The 18,585-nt window shown below is 57.1% G+C and overlaps 1 protein-coding gene across 1 annotated transcript; it reads right to left on the reverse strand.

Moving 5' to 3' along the window:
• Positions 1–1,035: 1,035 nt before the first annotated feature.
• Positions 1,036–18,303, reverse strand: LHX2 (LIM homeobox 2). Its single transcript, XM_004593586.3, has 5 exons — positions 17,444–18,303; positions 15,768–15,970; positions 14,575–14,978; positions 9,499–9,704; positions 1,036–1,922 (listed from the first exon to the last, which is right to left on the reverse strand). The coding sequence occupies exons 1-5, from the start codon at positions 17,561–17,563 to the stop codon at positions 1,635–1,637; spliced, it is 1,221 nt and encodes a 406-aa protein (XP_004593643.1). The 5' UTR covers positions 17,564–18,303; the 3' UTR covers positions 1,036–1,634.
• Positions 18,304–18,585: the final 282 nt, after the last annotated feature.

The following is an 18,585-nucleotide window of genomic DNA, read 5'->3' on the forward strand; positions in this document are numbered from 1 at the left end:
CCGTCAGCAGTGACAGGCAAGGCCTGCTCTCCACCTGCAACGGACTCACGTATCACCTATTAGTACCAAAACGCAGCCCTGGCTGACCTTACTCCACCCACATGGTAGGCTCTCACCTTCATCACTGAACAGCTGAGGAAGCTGAGGCCCCTAGAGCAGGTATGTCCTGCCCGAATGGAAACTCCTGTCTTCTCTGGCTGTGCCTCTTCTCAGGGGCTCTGGGATCCTCTCAAGCTTTAGCAGAGGAGCACAGTGTATCCCAGTGTGGCCCTTTTGGGCAAGTTTAAAACTCTGTGTTGAAGAACTAGCTCGAGCTGCCCTGTGGTGACAACATGCACCGCCCATTTGTTCAGGAGGCCTCCTGTCTCACCTGACATGCCTTCCAGCTCAGCCCCGAGCAGCAAAAGTAGAGGGCCTCCGACCACTGCATGGAAAGCAAGCACTCAACAGAGCAAGCTCAGCAAGTATCTGAAAGCACAAAATGAGTGGACTAATCCTGCTTGCTTTGTAGGCCGACAATTGAGCCTGCATGACGTAGTGTGAAGTTAACCTCTTGTCTCTGTCTCTACCCCTAACTCCTGGAAAACAAGGACTGTGTCCTGGGATTATAACAACCCGTTGCAAAGCCTGGCATGGATTTTTAAAATATATATTCTTTTTAAAAAAGACTTATTTATTTGAAAGAGTGTTGCAGAGAGAGGGTGAGAAACACAGAAAGGGATCTTACACCTGCTTGTTCACTTCCCAGGCGTTAACAACCATTAAGGACAGACTGGATGGAAGGCAGGAGGTTCTCCCAAATCTCCCGCGTGGGTGCAGAGACCCAAGCACTTGGGCTGCCCCCACTGCCTTCCGAGATGCATGAGCAGGGAGCGGAATGGCAAGTGGAGCAGCCGGGACTTGAACAGGCGTCCGTGTGGGCTGCGACACCCAGTGGGTTCTTGACCCATGTGTGAAGATCCTGGTGTTTCCCTCCAGCCTTCGTCCCGGCTGAGGCCCCATGACTGTCACGCTCAAGGGCAGCAGCACCAGTAGTTTCGATAAGTGGTTTTATTACTGGTTAGATTTTACAAATTCAGATATTTGAACAGACTTCCACCTTAAAATTCTAAAACAACAAAGCGACCGCTGGAGGGGGCTTGATTTCTCTTTTTCTTTTTTCTTTTTAGGACTATTCAAAGTAACAAACTCTTTTTTTTTTTTTTTTTTTTTTTTTTTTACATTTTTGCTCTGGACATAAATATACAGAGAGAAAAAGAGGGAGAGAAAAAAAATGAACAAGTCATCCCAAGTATGGAGAAAAAACAGTATTCCTAAGGCACGTGGCAGTCTTTGAAAATACAGAAGCTCTAGCCAACTTAAATTATCTGTTGTTTTTCCTCGCTCAGTCCACAGAACTGTACAGTGACACAAATGTTGTGTTGCACATTGGTCTTCCAAGTAATCCCACAGTCGACGCCGCTGTTGTTGGACGGAGCTTAATGCACACCGACTTTCTGCCCTCTGTTTGCAGGCGAGATCCTAAAATGTGGTTAGTTAGTTGCTCAAAGCCTCTATTTTTAAAATACACTTGGAATTCAACTAAAGATAATTTCTTTTTTAAAGAAATCGTGGGGCCGGGGCACCGCAAGTCATTAGAAAAGGTTGGTAAGAGTCGTTTGTGAGGGGCTGTGGGGCTCGTGGCCCTCCAGGCTGCCAGGCACAGAAGTTAAGACGGACGTCACAGTTGGCAGGGTGGGGCTCGTCAAGTCTGTGAGGGTGGTGGGCGTGCTGGAGGGGCTGAGCGAGGCGTTGGACAGCTCTGAGGCCGGCCCCGACGGCGTCCCTGTGGGCAGCGCCGCGTCACTCGACTTGTCCACGCCCGTGTTTTCCTGCCGTAAGAGGTTGCGCCTGAACTTGGCCCGGGCATTCTGAAACCAGACCTGCATGGGACGAAAGGGCAGTGATGGTTAGCAGGGAGGGAGGCAGGGCATTCTCCGGGCATCACACTGACTTCTGTGGAGGGACTGGCCAGTTCTTATTAAATCTCCCACCCTACGACCACTAGCCAGGAATGGTTGCTGATACTGACCTGCCCCTGGGAACAGTCACCAGCCCCAAGGCCAAGGTGAAGCCTGCAACAGATCTCAAGGGCACCAAAAAAAAAAAAAAAAAAAAAGACAAACTAGCCTATCTCAAGCATTAATTTTTACAGCTGTTAGACACAGAGATAATACTGGAGATACATCAGGTTACACAAAAGACGCGGTTAGAATGAACTCGATCATGGCAGTTTAGTTCTTCAGTAGCTACAAGAACATTCCAAATTGAAAGTTACCACCATGGCTCATGTAGAGTTCCACTGGACACTACAAATAAATCTTGATCATTTGAGAGGGTTTTTTTTGGGGGGGGGGCGGCGGGGTACGAGAGGGGAGAGTTGCCTTTAACCTGACAACAGATCCTACAAGCTCTCATTGGCACAATTTTGAAAATAATTCATGACGGGTGATTTTGACATGGGGACTTTATAAAGAACACATGGGGATCGGTCACTAGTGACAGGCAAGGGGAGACACAGACACCAACTGCCAGCATGGACAGGAGAAGGCCCACGCGCCCTGGGCACATGGGTTGCAGGTGTGTGGGGGAGGCGGGCACAGTGGGAACAGGTGGAGGTCCCATGGTGCAGTCGCCCCCTCCTAACTGGTCTTTGGCCTGGTGCCCTGCATGTGGCAGGTGGGGCAAGACTTAGAACCAGGCTTGGTGCAGGAAGCAGTGAGAGGAAACGCGCAGGTTCACCTTCCATTACCTCAGATGACTGCGCAAGAACCTGCACGGCTCCTCCTCTCCTAGCTACTCTCAGCTGTCTAGCTGCACTGACCCAGAAACCCGGCTGTATGCAGAAGGACCCGTTGCATTTCAGGAGGGGCCTAGGAAACCTGGCGGTAGAGGGAGTGGGGGGGTGTATGGCTACTGTGGGCCCTCTCACTCCCCCTGCCCATGCGGAAACCTCCCCCCTTCCCAGCCATGAGGCCTCTCCATAAAGTGCAGGCCCAGGTGGCTCCCCAACACCCCAGCCCAGGCCCACAAGCTCTGGATGTCCAGTTGTGTGCTCCCAGATGTGGTTGATCTACCCAAGTTCCCTCCCAGGGTCTCGTGGCCTCACCCTCTCCCCCGGGGACCACCCTGGCTGCAGGGGCCTGTGGCCTCACACTTCCCCTTCTGGCCCCCCCCCCCCCCCCACCACACAACTTGGGTTCAATTAGAAGCATGTCAGGAAAGAGAGCGAGCTGCAGGGTGAAGAGGGAGATGCAGAGACAAGGAGCTCTCCCACAAGGAAAGTGCTCCAGGGAGCACCCCAGCTCCTTAAAGCACCCTCACCACGCCCTCCCCAGGGTGGGGAGGGCCTTCCCCAGCAGCCTGTGGGTCAACTGCGCTCAGCCGGCCCAGGGTACGGTGATGGCAAGGACAGAGGGAGGAGTTCTGGAGACCCTCAGAGCAGGTGACAGCTGGAGGTTCGGTGCCAGCCCTGGCTGCCATCTTGGTCTGTGCGTGTGACCCAGGAACTGGCCGGGCAAGTCCTGAGGGCCCTGAGGGCCAGTGGGTACTTAGGACCCTGGGAAGGGCTGGAACCATTTAGCTGCCAGCTGTTTGTGACTTCCCAGGCGTTGCCCCTAACAGTGCCTGTGTAAACAATGACGCCATCTTCCCCCACTGCCTTCTCGGCTGTCAGGGAGCTGTGGGGAATCTCCAAGGTCCTGCCAGCGGAGTGTTTCCCCAGAGGTTGCTGTGGACGGGGGTCTCCCTGTCTCTAAGTGTCCCTGGAGACAGGTGAAGGTGAAGTGTGAACAGGAGCAGCACAGGCGTGGTACCAGGCACCATGCCACCCCGACAGGCCTGAGCGCAGCCCATCCCCAGACAGGCCTGCAGCGAGGGCTCTGTTATTATGACACCCGACAGATGCACCATCCAGGGGGCCGCAGAGGTGAACTCACTTGTCCAAGGCCACACAGTGGCTAAGCTCATACTGGAATCCAGGGCTGCTTACCACATCCTCGCTAGGACAGGGAACGAGCGAATGACTGGATGGATGGTGAGAACAAGCGAATAAACGGAGAAGCACTCACAGTGCGGTACGAAGCACCGGACGTGGCTCGGCTTCCGGTCCCGCTGCCACGGACGCGTCGAGGGACCTAGAGTTGGCTCCCCCCTCACCTCTAGGCCTGCTTCCTGCTCCACTCCCACCCATAGCAGCTCTGGGGGTGTGTGTAGGGGCAGGGGCAGCAGGGTCCGGTCCAGCCCCAGGCCTGTGGGTGCCTCAGGCTAAGAACGCCTCACACATCCCCAGTGATCCCCGGGTTGGGTGAAGAAATACATGTGGTACCACGACCGCTCCCGGAGCAACAACAGCCCAGCAAGCTGTGTGTCACCTCACTCCACCCCAGCACCCCGCACTCGAGAGCCTAAGGAACCAGCCCTCAACCCCGGAATGAGAGTGTCATGCTCAAAGATGTTCATCCTGGCATCCACAGTGTCCACGCAAACAGGACGCAGAGAAGCCACAACAGGACCGCTCCACGACACTGCAGGAGAAATGCCGTGTGATGACAGCTGGAGGAGAAAAGGAGACAGAACCGCGTCCTCTGCTGTTGCAACTTTACAGGAAAGAGAGAAACAATGAACATGACTCGTGCCAAGGAGTGGGCACTGCCTAAGCTATCCACATGTATTAACTCAGCTTGTGCTGCTTAGTGCCCTAGCAGGCTGGTGCTAATGCCAGGTAAGAAGATGGTGACTTAACCAGCAACACCATAATGCTGATCACAAAGTTTGTTTAAAACAAAAAAAAAGTTGTGTTTCGGGACCAGAGCGGTGGTACAATGAGTGAAGCTTCCACCTAAGATACCAGCATTCACATCAGTATGTGGGTTCAAGTCCCAGCTGCTCCACTTCCCATTCAACTCCCTGCTCATGTACCTGGGAAAGCATTTGTCCCTGCACTCATGTGAGAGACCTGGGATGGCGTTCCAGCTCTTGGCTTCAGCCTGGCCTGGCCCTGGCTGTTGCAGCCATTTGGAGAGTGACCCAACAGATGGAAGATGTTCTCCTGCTGCCTCTCTGTCACTCAAAGACGAAAGATACATCTTCAAAAAATAAAGTTTTCGTTCAATAACCAAACATCCTAAGCACTTGTCTGAACATCAGGAACCCTCAGAACCACAGCTACTTGGTTGTGGGGCCTTGGCAGAATCCCCCTAACCTGCCGGGCTTCAGCTTCTGCCCCCTAAAAAACAAGCTACTTCCTCCAAAGTCACTTGTAAAAAGCCATGCAGTGTAGACTGCCTGCAACTCGACCAGACTCTCAACCCAGTCTGGTGCCAATGGCAGGCAGGATAGTGACCATTTCACAGGTGGGAAAACTGAAGCTCAATTATGAGATAACTGGCCCTGGTTGGAAGCTCACCTCCTCCTCAGGGAGGCCTTCCCTGACTAGCTCCTTCAGCAATCAAAGCCCTGTGTCATGTGCTCCTGTGTGTTTTCCTCCATAGTATTTTTTTCCATTTTCTTTTTCTTTTTTTTACTTCAAAGTGTGATATGTATTCTAGGGCCATATAAACTCTCGGAGATGTTCAATGTGACAAAGTTGCCTCTTAGGGCATATTCATGATGATAAGCTGGGATCTACAGCTGGTATTTGGCGCATCACCCAAGCTTGCTCCTTCTCCTGGAATCCATTCAAAGGTGCTCGTATTACGAGACATTTCCAACATACAGGGAAATAAAGAGGTCTGCCTCCATCACTGTTTCCACTAGGGTGTGCACCCTCTCAAGACTGCCTTCCGTGGGGATCACCCGCTGGCCCTGGTTGCCGGACAGCAGTCAGCAAGCGCATTTGCTGAATGGCTGAGAGAGTTCTTGCACAGGTTCACAGCCACTAACCTGTCATCTGAACGTGTAGCAATGTCAGTATTTTCACTTTACAATTGAGGGAACATGGCACAGCTAGGAAGGTAGGGCACTGGGACGTAAACCAGATGGGTCCTCAGCCCTACCAGGGTTGACGCAGGGCTTAGCATTCTTCCCTCTGGCTCTTGCTGCAGCACACAGCAACGCAGAGGGGAGAGGTGGGTGCCACATCTGGGTGGAAACCAGAACCTGCTGTAAAATTCTTACCCCGTGAAGCACTCAGATGTGTCAGCACCAGCAGTAGGCAAGGTGACCAGAGACACACAGGGGCCCCTCAGATAGAGCTCCGAAAAGCCACTAAGCCCATGGAGAGCATCTCTCAGCACACTGCTGCTTCTCTTCTGTCCTGCAGGAAGGCCAGGAAGGGAGAGAATGAAGATGCTGTGGTCTGGGTGACAGGGCAGGTGAGCTGATTGATTGAGAAGAAGAGGATCGGTCTGTCTCCTTAGGACTTTCTGGTGTGACTTTGGAATAAAGCACATTTTAACCATTACTAGTTTAATATGTATTTACTTTGAAAAGTAGAGAGAAGGGGGTTGAGTGGTCTCCCATCTGCTGGTCCCTTTCTAAACCAGGAGCTTAGATCTCCACCCAGGTCTCCCGTGTGGGTCACCTGCTACCTCCTATGGGTATAGCAGGAAACCAGAATCGGAAGTGGAGGTGAAACTTGAACCAGGCACTTGAATACAGGATGAGGGTGCCCCACACAGCATCTTAACCACTGTGCCATACACCTGCCCCCGTGACATTTTAAGACCTGTCCCTCCTTCCTCCACCTGGATTAACCTCTCTGTGCCATCACTTGCAAGCCACACAGGGCAAATCTGGCCCCTCTGAGCCCCGGCTCTCCCTTGCCTGCAAAATGAAAATCATGACACCTGTAAGCACGTGCGAAAAAGATGTTGCACCTTGCGGTATGTGCGCACGAGAACAGCACACTTTGAATAGTTCCTACATCCTGTGCAAATCATACCTCAAGTCCTCCCTTCCTCCCTGCAGCAGTCAGGCCACTGTGGCCCGAGAGGCTCAGGGAGGGTCAGTCACGGGGTCAGGCCATTTGGTGAGTAGGACAGCTGGCTCCCAAGTCCATCAGGCCCATCTTGTTGGAGACCCTCCATGCATTACAGATTCTGTTCTAACCTAGAATACCCCATACACACATACACACAGACCCTACAGCATCCACCTCTGGTCCCCACTGTAACCATGCCTGGCCTTGCAGCCTTTCTCTGAGGGGTTGAGGGGGCCATGACTTTCAGGGGAGAACCTGCAGGGGGCACCCAAGGCCTAGAAGCATGGAGCTGGTGGAGACAGGCAAGGAGAAAAGGCACAATGGACACCTCCCATAGAGCAGCAGGTGCTGGGGCCCACAGCCTTCACTGATCCAGGCTCAGTTGTCAGGAAACTTCCAGACTCGGGGCCTCCCCTAAGGCAAGCACACACATCACACGGCAGCTTAGTCAGAGGGGCTTCACACTCATCTGCCACCTTCCAAAGCCACCCCACCCGCCGCCATGCCCTGGGCAGCTCCTGTCAGCGCCCCTGGGAGCAAGCCCCATCCTGCTGATGTCAGGCAGGTCCTGCAACCACAGCAAGTCCCTTCATCCGACTCCACCTTGAGCTTCGCATTTGCAACACGAGCAGGAACCTGTCTGCACACTGCCTCATACCCCTGAGCATCCGTGCAAGGAAACGCTGAGGACTGTGACAGCCTTTGGGAGGTCTGAAAAGATCGGAGAACAGGGTCTCAGGCATCCCCTCTCCCAGCACACAGACCCTAAACACCAGCTGAGAAGGAACTATGTCCATGGACCACAGAAGCCTGGGGCCGGCTCTGCTACCTACAGGCCTAGAGTGACTTTGGGCCACTTGTGGGAAAACTCAGGGTACCTGTACATCTCCCTAAACTGAACAGGTGGATTTCCTCAGAGCCAGCATTCAGTCATCTCTGTGTAGCCAGGAAAGATGTATTCAGATGGAAGAACAAGAGCCAGCTACCCTGGAAACCCACCTTTTGCTCCGAGGGCTGAAATCCAGCTGCCTGGGCACTTACAGGCCAGCAGAGGCTGCTCCCCCACTCCCCCGCCGACTTGCAGACTCCACTATGGAACCTATTTCCTTTACCTTGGATACCTGGGGAGGTCTGTGATCCTTTTAGAAATGAGGATCCTGTGGCTAAGAGAGAGTGAACCCCAGGCAGCCTTTGCTAGGTCCAGCTCTGCACATCCCAAGTTGCTCCCAGCTGGACACCCCACTCCATCAACGCTCTCCAAGGCTCATCTAGAGGACCAGGATGGCAGATCCCAGAATTTCGGACCAAACTCGACCAGGAGGTGCCAGGGAAAGGTCCCCAAAGGAACTGCAGACAAGTTGGAAGGAAATGACCAGTGTCCCCCGTCCTCTCCCGCACCCACACCCCGTGGTGGTCAGGCGTGGGGGCAGCAACTGAGATCCACCATCTGTTCTGGAGCGGGCTCCAGGGGACTAGACGCTGCAGGTGGAGGGTAGGTCCATAGAGGCGCATCAGCCTCCCATTGGCTGGTCTCCGTCTACGTCACCCTGACTCCAGCAGCTGCGCCGGGTATCGGCTCTATTCTGGGTGCTTCGCGAAGTTCCAGAAGACCCCTGGTCAGAACTGCCTGGGTGCCTCCCTTCCTGTTCTGATACCATGGTCAGTTTACTTCAACTCTACAAATTCTTAACTCAAAACGTGCATTGCTGTCACTGTAACCACAAGTCCTGAAGAAGAAATCGGTTACACTTGCTGTCAAGGGAGGGATCCTGGCGCCTTATTCACATACGGATGGTCCGGCATCAGAAAACGCATCCACCCTAGTTAATGACTGTCAGCTAAAAACTCCCTTTCATGTGACCCCTGGCTGGCACCGCAGGAGCCCAAGGCTGTGCCCACAAGTTTGGTTTATGCAGGAAGAGCCTAAGACCCCCTTTCCACCATGCGTACCATACACAAACCACACACAGACACAAGACTTGGGTTATTAACAGCTTTGGGATAACATAAATCTAGTAAGGGTTCTGGGTTTTCTCTGTCAAGAAAGTATCCTCACCCACACGTGCAATCCCACTCCATTTTGTGGGCACACACCCAAGTCTCCCCTAAAGCCACCAGTTGGACCCTGCTCGGCAGCCCACCATCACACCTGGCCAACATCTAGAAAGATGAGTACAAAAGTGGAGGGCAGAAGAAAGAAAAGGGGGCTTTGTGAAGGAGAGGCAGTCGCAGGTGCAATCCTCCCAGCCTGGCGCATGGGCGCCATCCTGTGAGGGGAGTGTGGGTCAGTGGGAAGCGTGTGAACTTCTCACAGTGTGAGCATGGGGAGTGGCGGAGTGAGAGAACAGAGAACCGTGCAGAAGGAAGCCCGAGGGACACCCTCCGAGGCAGTGTGAGACAAAAAGAGAGAAGGCAGAGTATTAGGAGGGAAATGGAAGTACAGATTGAAGAGAGAGAGCAACAGAGAGAGGGTGCCAGGCACAGCCACATCCCTCCTTGCCCGTGACTGCTGTGGGCTCCACCCCTACCCGGCTCACCTGGAGCACCCGCTTGGTGAGGCCTGTCTTCTGCGCCAGCTGCTTCAAGTCCTTGGCGTCAGGGTTGTGGTTAATGGCAAAGTAAGACTTCATGGTCCGAAGCTGGTGGTGCTTGAAGGAGGTGCGCATGCGCTTGGTCTTCTGGCTGCTGGGGTACGGCTGGTCCCGATCCAGGTGCTCTGTGTCATTCTCGTTGCAGCTCAGCGCTGGGGAGGGGATACAGAGCGGCGGGTGAGCTTTCTGACCTGTGCCCAGCCTCCATGCCAACTCCCCGCCTGACCTGTCTACCGAGAGCAAGGGAACCTGCCTCGGGTCTCTTCCCCATGCAAGGTCAGAATCAGAACCAGCTTTAAGGAGATTTTAAAAGCTTCTGGAAGCCACCAGCTTGCAGTGACAGTGACAGGGACTGCTGGCTGAGGTCTCACTGGAATCCTGTCTCTGTACATCTTTCTGGGGCCAGCTGTCATTGGCTCCCTCTGTAAAGCGAAATGGCTTCACAGCCCACCTTCTTGCTGTCTCCCCCACACCCTAAGGAGGAGCCACTGGGTCCCTCTCGCACTGGTATCCCGAAGTGGCTGTCAGGGACCGCGAGACTCACTTCCATTTGGTTCTCATCAATTCGTACGGCCGGAGGTACTGAAGCAACCTTGAGCCCTGGGACACTGGGCGGAAGTTCAGAAACTACAGGGGATGTGTGGGGGACCCTTGGCACCCACAGGGAGACCCAGTGTGAAGCTTCAGGTTCTTGGCTTCCCCTTGACTCAGCCCTAGGCCATTACAGCCACCTACAGAGAGTATGAATGTAAGATCTCTCTCTATCTCTGTAACTCTGCCTTTCCAAGAAAACAAATACATTTTTTTAAACAAAAATTGCCCTTGGTAGCTGAACCTGGTTGCAGCAAATGACCAATGTGATATGAGGGTCAGCAGGCAGATGGGATGCCTCCAGGACGTGTGCCTTGGTCTTTATGGACCTAGGGCACCAGTCATTACTATTATCATTCCCATTTTGGAGATGACAAGACTAAGCTCAGGGAATGAAGCCACCTGCATGCAACACAGGGTGAGGACATCTTAGGCAGCTGTCCCCAGCTACCAGGGGCCTGGCTGACAATGAGGGGTGGAGGATAAAAGGGGGCAGCCTCGTGAAGTTGCTCAGCACTCTGGCAGCTGGGCAGGGGCGGATGTGCAGGTTCCCGGGTCAAGGCTGACCTACCCCTCAAAGGTAGGGTCCTGCTTTGGGGAAAAGCTGTGAGAGAGCTCAGGGTAAGGATCTCTAAAGCAGGAACTGGTGCCTGTCCCCTAGCGTGGTGTTCGCACAGCTGCCAGATTTAGCAAATCAAAATGCAGCTGACTGGATGGACCTGAACTTCAGATACACAACAAATCATGTTGAAGTATGATTTTGTCCCAAACGCTGCATAGGACACATCTATATTTTAAAACGGTATTTATCTTACGTTTAAGTATGACATAAATCATGCTTTAAAAATTACCTAGAAGTCAAATATTGCCTGGGCTATAGCTGTACTAAAAATGTCTTCACTGCTGACATGAGATTTAACTGAGCACCCTACACCTCACCTCCCCCTGGCAGGGGTCTAGCCCAGGCAGAAGGGGTTTGTCCTTCACCTTGGAGCTGTCCCTTAGGGGCCACAGCTTCTAAGGGCCCAGCTCCCCCCACAGCAAAGAATGGAGTTCAGCGATTTAAGGAAGATCAGAGAGTGACCTCAAAACCGGAGCACAGGAGCCACACTGCACCCTGCCCACCAACCAGAGCGGCCACCTTTTCCCTGGGGACTCTGGGTCCATCCCACCCACAGCCCAGCCCTGCGAGGGGCCTCGCTGCTCTCTAATGAGCTCCATGGGGACCCAGAGGCCCTCCTCCCACTGTGGGCCCAGGGGAACTGCCCGGAGTGCAGCCTAGGTTGGGGGAGGTGGTACAGGGGAGGGAGCCAGAGCGCAGAGAAGAAAGAGGTGGAAAGAAAGAAGAGAGGGGGGCTGGGGAGGGGAGGTGGAGGGGGCCAGGGAGGGAGGGGAAGGGAGGAGTAATCTTGGGGACTCTGGGAGAGTTGGAAGGGCCGTGGAGTCTGAAAACCAACCCCACGGTGGGGAGGGAACTGAAGGCCGAGCTTCAGGGGCCAGCTCCCCACAAGGAGGGGGGGCGCACCGCACAAGACAGTGTGGTAAAGGGAGGGGGAGGGAGGAGGAGCAGCCTGAGACAGCCAGGTGGGGGGGCAGGCAGGGGTGCCCAGGGCAGCGCCTCACCCGTGCGCCCCCAGTGCCTGGATCTGGGGAGGAGCGAGGGGCCGAGGGGAGGGGGAGGACAGGAGCTTTCTCTCTCCTTTTTTTTTTTCCTCTCAATTAGGCCGATTCAATGGAGCTAAAGAGCTCGTAAAATCATGAATAATTTACTCGTGATCTGTTATTAACCCATCGGGTTTCGAGCTCTTGTCGCTGGGACTGAACCTGTAATCAAATCTGACTTCGCCTCATTTTACTAAAGACGAGATTGTAGGTTCAATTGTCTAAATAATGGATTGGAATCAAATCAGTAATTACGCCGCCAGGCACACACACACACACACACACATTTTCTCTCTCTCTCTCTCTCTCTCTCTCTCTCTCTCACACACACACACACACACACACACACACACAAAGCTGGGGCTTGGGGAGGCTTGGCGTCATCCGGCTGGTCCGCACACGGAACTCCCAAGGCCATGGCGCGCAAACCCGGCGCCAGAGTGAGCCGTCCGGCTGGCCCCTGGCGGGCTCTGGTCGCAGTGCCCGCACCCCCTGGCCCGCAGGGCGGCCCCGCTGGAGGCTGCAGGGAGGTTTCGGTTCTGCCTCGGGGCTGTGAGCTCAGAGACCCAAGGGGCCGCGGGAGAAGGGCGGGTTCCAGCCCTGAAGGACTTTCAGACCCTGCGGCCCTAAGGTCCTCCCTGAAGCGGTGAGCCGGGATCACAGAAAGCGTCCCGTCCCCCGTTGTGCAACCCACTCAAGGTGCGTTGCGGGACTGTCCTTCTCATCCCCCTCTCTCCTAGCCACAGGCTTCGCTAGGACGCGGTGTGGCTGGGCCCCTGGACATGGGGCACTGAAGCAATCAGTGTCCTCCGTTATAACCAGGCACACTCACATCCCGCAAGGTCCCAGGCTTTCTCTCCCAGCTGCCCCACGGCCCACACTGCGGCCATTTCCCTCCTGCCCCTGTGGGAGGAGAATGAGCAGACACAGGCCAGATCTGGGGATGCCAGGCTGGGCCCTGCAAAGCCTGCTATAAGCAGTGTCTCCCTTTCCTTCCAGCCTAGTCCCGGGAGACCCGAAGTGACCAGCCGTCCCAGCCGCCAAAGAGCGCCCGATACCCTTTCTTTCCCAGCCAGAGCGTGAGGGACAACTGAGAAATGGGGAGACCCAGAGACAGAGACTGAGCAGGGGGAGGGAGAGAAAGAAAAGAGAAGAGCCAGGAGGAAAATAGCAAAACCGAGCTGGGTGGGTGGCGGGCAATCTGCTGAGCTGCCGATTACCCTGAAACCCAGTCTCCAGCCGCGCGGTCCAGTCCGTGCTGCTGCACCAGGGAATGCAGCCGCTGAGCAGCCAAACACCTCCTCGCCCCTCTACTTCTTGCACAATCCCAAACCCAGTGCCCAGCCTGCGTGCCCAAGGAAAGCATTATGCCTCATCCCCGGGTGTGTCACCCCACAATCTGCTTTCCCCTGGAAGCTCTGAGCACGCTTGATACGGCTTGGGGTTAGGGGACTCGGTCTGGGCTGCACAGTTTAATCTTCATCTCCAGGGCGTTGGGCAATGCTAGAGGGACCCTGGATGAGTCTTAAAAAGCACTGGGACAGACCAGCCCACTGTGGCTTCACCATGAACCAAACTGGAGTCTATGCCCCATTAGCTCCACACACGGAGATGCACACCCACCCTCCTGCAACAAGCATTTTGTAATCGCCCAGTGTAAACCCCCCCAGTCACTCCCGCCAGGGGTCCCTCCAACAGCTCCCGCTCCCCTAACATCAAAATAACTGGCAAGATTCTCCCCCCACCTCCGCTGCCCTCCCTACAGAGTCTTGTAATCCTCTCCACCTCCCCCCCCAATTTGGGCCTCCGACTGGAGAGGGTGGGGAGAAGACGTGGTTTCCGAATCCGTTTCTGTCCCAAACGAAAAAAGGAAAATAATTGCAAATAAACGCCAGTTCGGAAGCCCCCCGGAGTCGTAAACCTTTCCGGGTCGGGCAGACTTCGGGCAGATGTTGACGGTTCAATTTGCCCAGGCCTCAGCACCTCGACAGCTGTCCGGAGCCGGGAGCGGCGCGGGAGGGGGCAGAGCTCCCAGATCGCCCCCCGGGGTTCCAAGATGCCGGAAATGCGCAACAAGGCCCCCCTCCACTGTACTCCCTCCCTTCTCCTCCCCACCCTGCCACCGCATGGAGCCAGCCCGCTAAGGTTCATCTCCCGCTCCTGCTTCCAAGGGTTGCCGCCTTCTCCACGGCAGGCGCCGAGAACGCCGGGCCCTGGCCTTGCAGGAGGGTCGAGCCTGGCTCAAGGGTCCACAACCCTGGCCTCAAAGATGCCCTTCGAGCCCCAGTCGCCCTCGGGATGTTCCACAGCACCGGGACGCGCGCCAGGCAGAGCCCGGGGCCTCAGCGGCCGTCGCCAGCGCTTTTCTCTTGGGGCCCTCGGCGCCCTGCCTGGCTCCTCTGCAGCCCCGGCTCCCCGCCCTCACTAGCCCGGAGCCTGTTTGTTGTCCCCAGCGACTTGTTTTCTCGATTCTGCACTTTCTGCGCAACAAAAGCAAGCGAAAGATCCAAACCAAAAAAGCCACCTCTAAAAATCACGGTCTCCTTCAAGAGACCAGGACACCTTCCCCTCTCACTCCCTGCCAGAGCGCACCGGCTGGAGCTCCAGCATTGTCCTGAGCATGTCCCTGCCTTCCCAGCTCCGGGTAAACTCAGGGTCCGAGGACACCCCAAGAACACATAGATTAGCGTTGGCGACCACGGATCCGCGCACTCCCCCAGTCCGACAGGGGGCCCTCGGTACAGTTCGTCGTGGAGCGCTCACACTCACCAGCGTTGTAGGCCGCCAGGTCTGCTCCGGGGCCGGGGCTTTTGCGCTTCCTCGGCCGCCCCTTCTGTACGGTGCCCACGCCATTGTAATATGGAAGACCCAGCGGGTTGGCCCCTGCTGCGCCCAAGCCTGCGCTCTTGGCCGCGGCCGCTGCTGCCGCTGCGGCCGCCACGTCGGCGTGGTTGAAGTGCGCCGGGTATTCGCCCTGCAGCAGTGCCTCGAAGTGCAACCGGCAGTACACCAGGCTGTCCTTCATGCCAAAGTGGTCGCCGGTGGTCAGCATCTTGTTACACGTGGTGCACGTGAAGCAGTTGAGATGATAAACCAAGTCCCGAGCGCGCATCACCATCTCCGAGGCTGAGATGCCCAGGTGGCAGCGGGCGCAGCGCTGCACAGAAAACCGCCTGTAGGGACCAGGGAGGCAGGGGCTGTAGCGACAAACGCTTTGGTACCCCCTCTCAAAAAAAAAAAATCCTTCCTCCCAGGTTTCCGTTGCTGTTGCAAGGACAATTTGGCCCCCCTCCGGAGGATGGAGCAGAGGGAGCTGGGTTTCCACCCAGGCCTGGTCCAACTCTGAAATAGTTTTCTTTAACCATTTTTATGCCTACAACAGCTTCTGCCTCAGCAAACCCCAGGGAAACCTTTATTTAGGAGTGGAGAAGTTCTCCCATCCTTTCCTCCATTGTGTCCCCTGCCCTCCTGGCCAGCACCGTGGTCATTTGGAGGAAATACAAACGGACTCTAACCCTAAACCTGGAAGGGAGGAGAACAGGGGACTTGGAAGAGTCCCTTCAGAATTCTGCCTCTTTAATCTTGGTCAGCTTTCTTTCTCAGTCTCCCCTGTCCCCCCCCCAAAAAAAAGCGCAGGGCAATGCACCCACTCCAGGGGGGACTCCCTGCAACTTCACTGCATACCAGCCCAGGCTGCTTGGGTTTTCAGGCATGTCCATTTCTGCACCCCATGAAACTACAAGGCTCAGGGGCCAGGGGAGCTTCTGCTGTGTGTCCACCCTCTGCACACCTTCCCCAAAGCTTGCCAAACCGTGGCTTTAAACAGTTGTTACCCGGTTTGCGCTAGTTTGGAGAAGGAAGCAGGGGTCCCTGAGTAGACAGAGCTCTCCTGGGACTTGGGGGAGAGCCTGTGGCAGAGAGGGCAGGCGCTCTGAGAGGGCGAGGGGGAGGGGGGACGCTACCTGTAGTAGTCTTCCTTGCAGTAGATGCTGCCGTCTTTGCTGAAACAGGTGAGCTCTGACTCCAGGTTGAGCTTGCATTCACAGCACTTGAGGCAGCGCATGTGCCACTGCTTGTCCACCGCCAGCAGGTAGTAGCGGTCCGAGATCTTGCCCCCGCAGCCGGCACACAGAGCAGCCCGGTCACTGCTTAAGGATGGCATGGTCTGCAGAGGGAGGAAGGCGGGAGACGACCCGTGGCTACTGCATCAGCCAGCGGCTCCACTGCTGCCCGGCCAAGGACCCACTGCTCCCTGCCTACTCCCTCCCGAGGGCCCCAAGCACCCCTGATGGCCCGGAGGACTGCCAGGGCGTGTGCCACACACTTTCCCTACCATGCAAAGGGCCCACATCCAGGGACGCAGGCCCCACCAGTCGGCCACTGGCCCCAGTCAGACTCCCAGTCTAAATGGCTGTGCCTTTCTTCCAACCCACCACCTCTTCCAGTGCCCCCTGCCCTTTGCCCAGAAATGCTGGCTGCTTCCTTTAGTGTCCAGGACAGCCCTGCAAACTGCTTCTTAAAGTCTTAAAGGAACCACTCCAGCTGGGCCCCAGAGGAAGAGTAAAGGTGACCATCAGAAGTCACACTGCATGCAGAAGTCGGCAGCACCCCATCTCCCCCACCCCAGTCCTGTGGTCTTTGGAAGCTTAGGCCCCAGGTTTGGGCCAAGGCAGGTCAGCCAATTCCTGGCGCCTCTGTCACACCACTGTGGCCCTTTCGGATTCTGGGAGTGGCTGAGAGGAGTCGCTGGGGCACCTTCCAAGTCTCTGGACGCGGTCAGGCCCAACTCAAGCCAAGCTGGAGCCGAGCGAGTGGGGCAGGAGGGCTGGGAAGCTGCCGCCGCGAGCTCTCGGAGCCGAGACGCCTCGCCTGGGCTCCCCGCCGCCTGGGCCTTTTCTAAAGGTCACTCTTGGTCCAACGCTTGGGCAGCGTCAGCTCGTCCAGTCCCTCCCCCCTCCTCCCAGAGGAGGACTGGGACAAGGAACCAGCTATTTGGGTCTGGGCAGGCGGAACCAGGTGACTGAGGTCCGAGTAGAGTCTCCTTCCGCGAGCGCCAGGCCCAGCCTGAACTCCTAGCCCTGGCCTGGTCACAGCCGGCCGGCCACTGAGCCGCAAACGCGATCAACGAAAAGTGCTGGCCCAAAAGACTTCGGGGCCCCAGAAAGCACAGCAGAGAGCCAGCCTCAATTCCGGGCGACTCTGGGTGCGGTCCAAGCCGGCTAGAGCCCCAGTGCTCCGGCTGGTTCGTCCTGTCCGGCGGAGCCAAGGGCGCCGCCGCTGCCGCCACCACCGCTACCATGCCGGGAGCCTGAGCGGCAGAGCAAAGCTCGGGGCTTTGGACCCAGACGCCGGACGGGGTGAGAAGGGAGCCACCGGGTGCCGCGAATGAGACTTCGCTTCCACTTCGGATGAAACGCTCTGCCATCCTCTCCCCACCAATACCACCAACCCTGAGCTCCTGCGCCCCTGCCCGCCTGATGGCCCCCCAGCTGGCAGCCACAGGCCTAGCATCCTGTCCGAAGATCCTCTGTGCCCAGACCCCTGCAGCACGAAGAGCGCTCCCCAAACTTCAGGGACCGGAGGCGCTGACGGCCCGACTGCGTCCCAGCTCTCAATCCCGATTCCACAGCGCGCCTACCGTCTCCGTGTCTCCGCGGTCGATGGCGGAGCTGATGGCTGGAGCCTCGCTCTTGGCCCTACGGTCCATCTCGTCGATGACCCCGTGCACCTCGGGGCCGGATAGACTGTGGAACAGCATCTCGGCGGGTACCGGTGGGGCCGGGGGCGCGGCTCCCAGGTGGGAGAGCTTGCCCCCTGCCTCAGCTGCCTGGCGCTCCTGGCGTTAACGGGCCCGGTGCATCGCCAGAGCAGCCCCGGCCCCGCCCGAGCTCGGCTGCGCCCCCAGGCCGGGCTCCGGGCCCCGGGCGCCCGCGGGCCAGGACGCCTCCCGCCGAGGCGTGGGGGCAGCTACATCGCGGGGCGCCTGGGCGGCGGCGCCAAAGCCAGGGTCACAAGGGCACCGGGCGGAGAGGGGAAGAGGGTGGGGGACAGAGGGGCAGAGGTCGGCGCCCGCCGCGGGCGCTTTCACGCCGCGGGCATTGCCCGCCCGGCTTCGGCGCCCGGGGCGCAAAGCAGGGGCACAAACTCTGCCCGAGGCAGCTACGGCTGTGGTCGCAGTTCGCCCACCAGAGGCTTGATGCCAGCGGCAGCCCAGCTGGCCTGGACCCCTCCCCTCCCTGGGGTGCGCTCCTCGGCCCAGGTCGACCCTCTTGGGCGCAGAGTCGGCGACTGGAGTAGGGGTTTCTCCGAAGCCAGCGAACTGAGCCGAGCCACCCGGAGAATTGAAGAGGAGGAGGAGGAAGAGGAGGAGGAGGAGGAGGAGGTGGAGGAGGAGAAAAAGGAGGAGGAGCAGAGGAGGAGGAGGAGCCGCCGGCCGCGGGCCCAGCCGCGCGCAACGCTCTCCAAGCGCGCGCCGAGCCCAGCCCCGAGTCTGCAGTCCGCGCCAGCGCAAGCCTCCGCGCCTTTTCTACAGCCGCGCCTGACATCACGTCCTGCCGCCGCGCCATTGGCCGCCCAGAGCCCCAGGCCCTGGCAGCGCGTGCTCCTGGAAGGCGGGAGACCCGAAAGGGAGGGGAGAGGCGAGGGGAGGAGAGGAGAGCCTAGCTGGTGGGAGCCGGTGGGCGAGGCCGGAGGGATGGGGCGGGAGGGAGGAGAGCGAGCGCGGGGTTTAGGAGTTTTTAAGCGACCGATAGTTTCTCTCCTGCGATTTATTCGAGAAGG

This window comes from Ochotona princeps, chromosome 14 (assembly GCF_030435755.1).
Source record: "Ochotona princeps isolate mOchPri1 chromosome 14, mOchPri1.hap1, whole genome shotgun sequence".
Lineage (NCBI taxonomy): Eukaryota > Metazoa > Chordata > Mammalia > Lagomorpha > Ochotonidae > Ochotona > Ochotona princeps.

Bases quoted from the DNA above. Each gene is read 5' to 3' on its own strand.
- LHX2 (XM_004593586.3), bottom strand. From the start codon at position 17,563: ATGCTGTTCCACAGTCTATCCGGCCCCGAGGTGCACGGGGTCATCGAC. The intron at 15,971-17,443 runs GTAGGCGCGCTG...CTCCCTCTGCAG, and splicing joins ACCGCGGAGACACGGAGACG to ACCATGCCATCCTTAAGCAG. The intron at 14,979-15,767 runs GTAGCGTCCCCC...TGGTCCCTACAG, and splicing joins TGCAAGGAAGACTACTACAG to GCGGTTTTCTGTGCAGCGCT.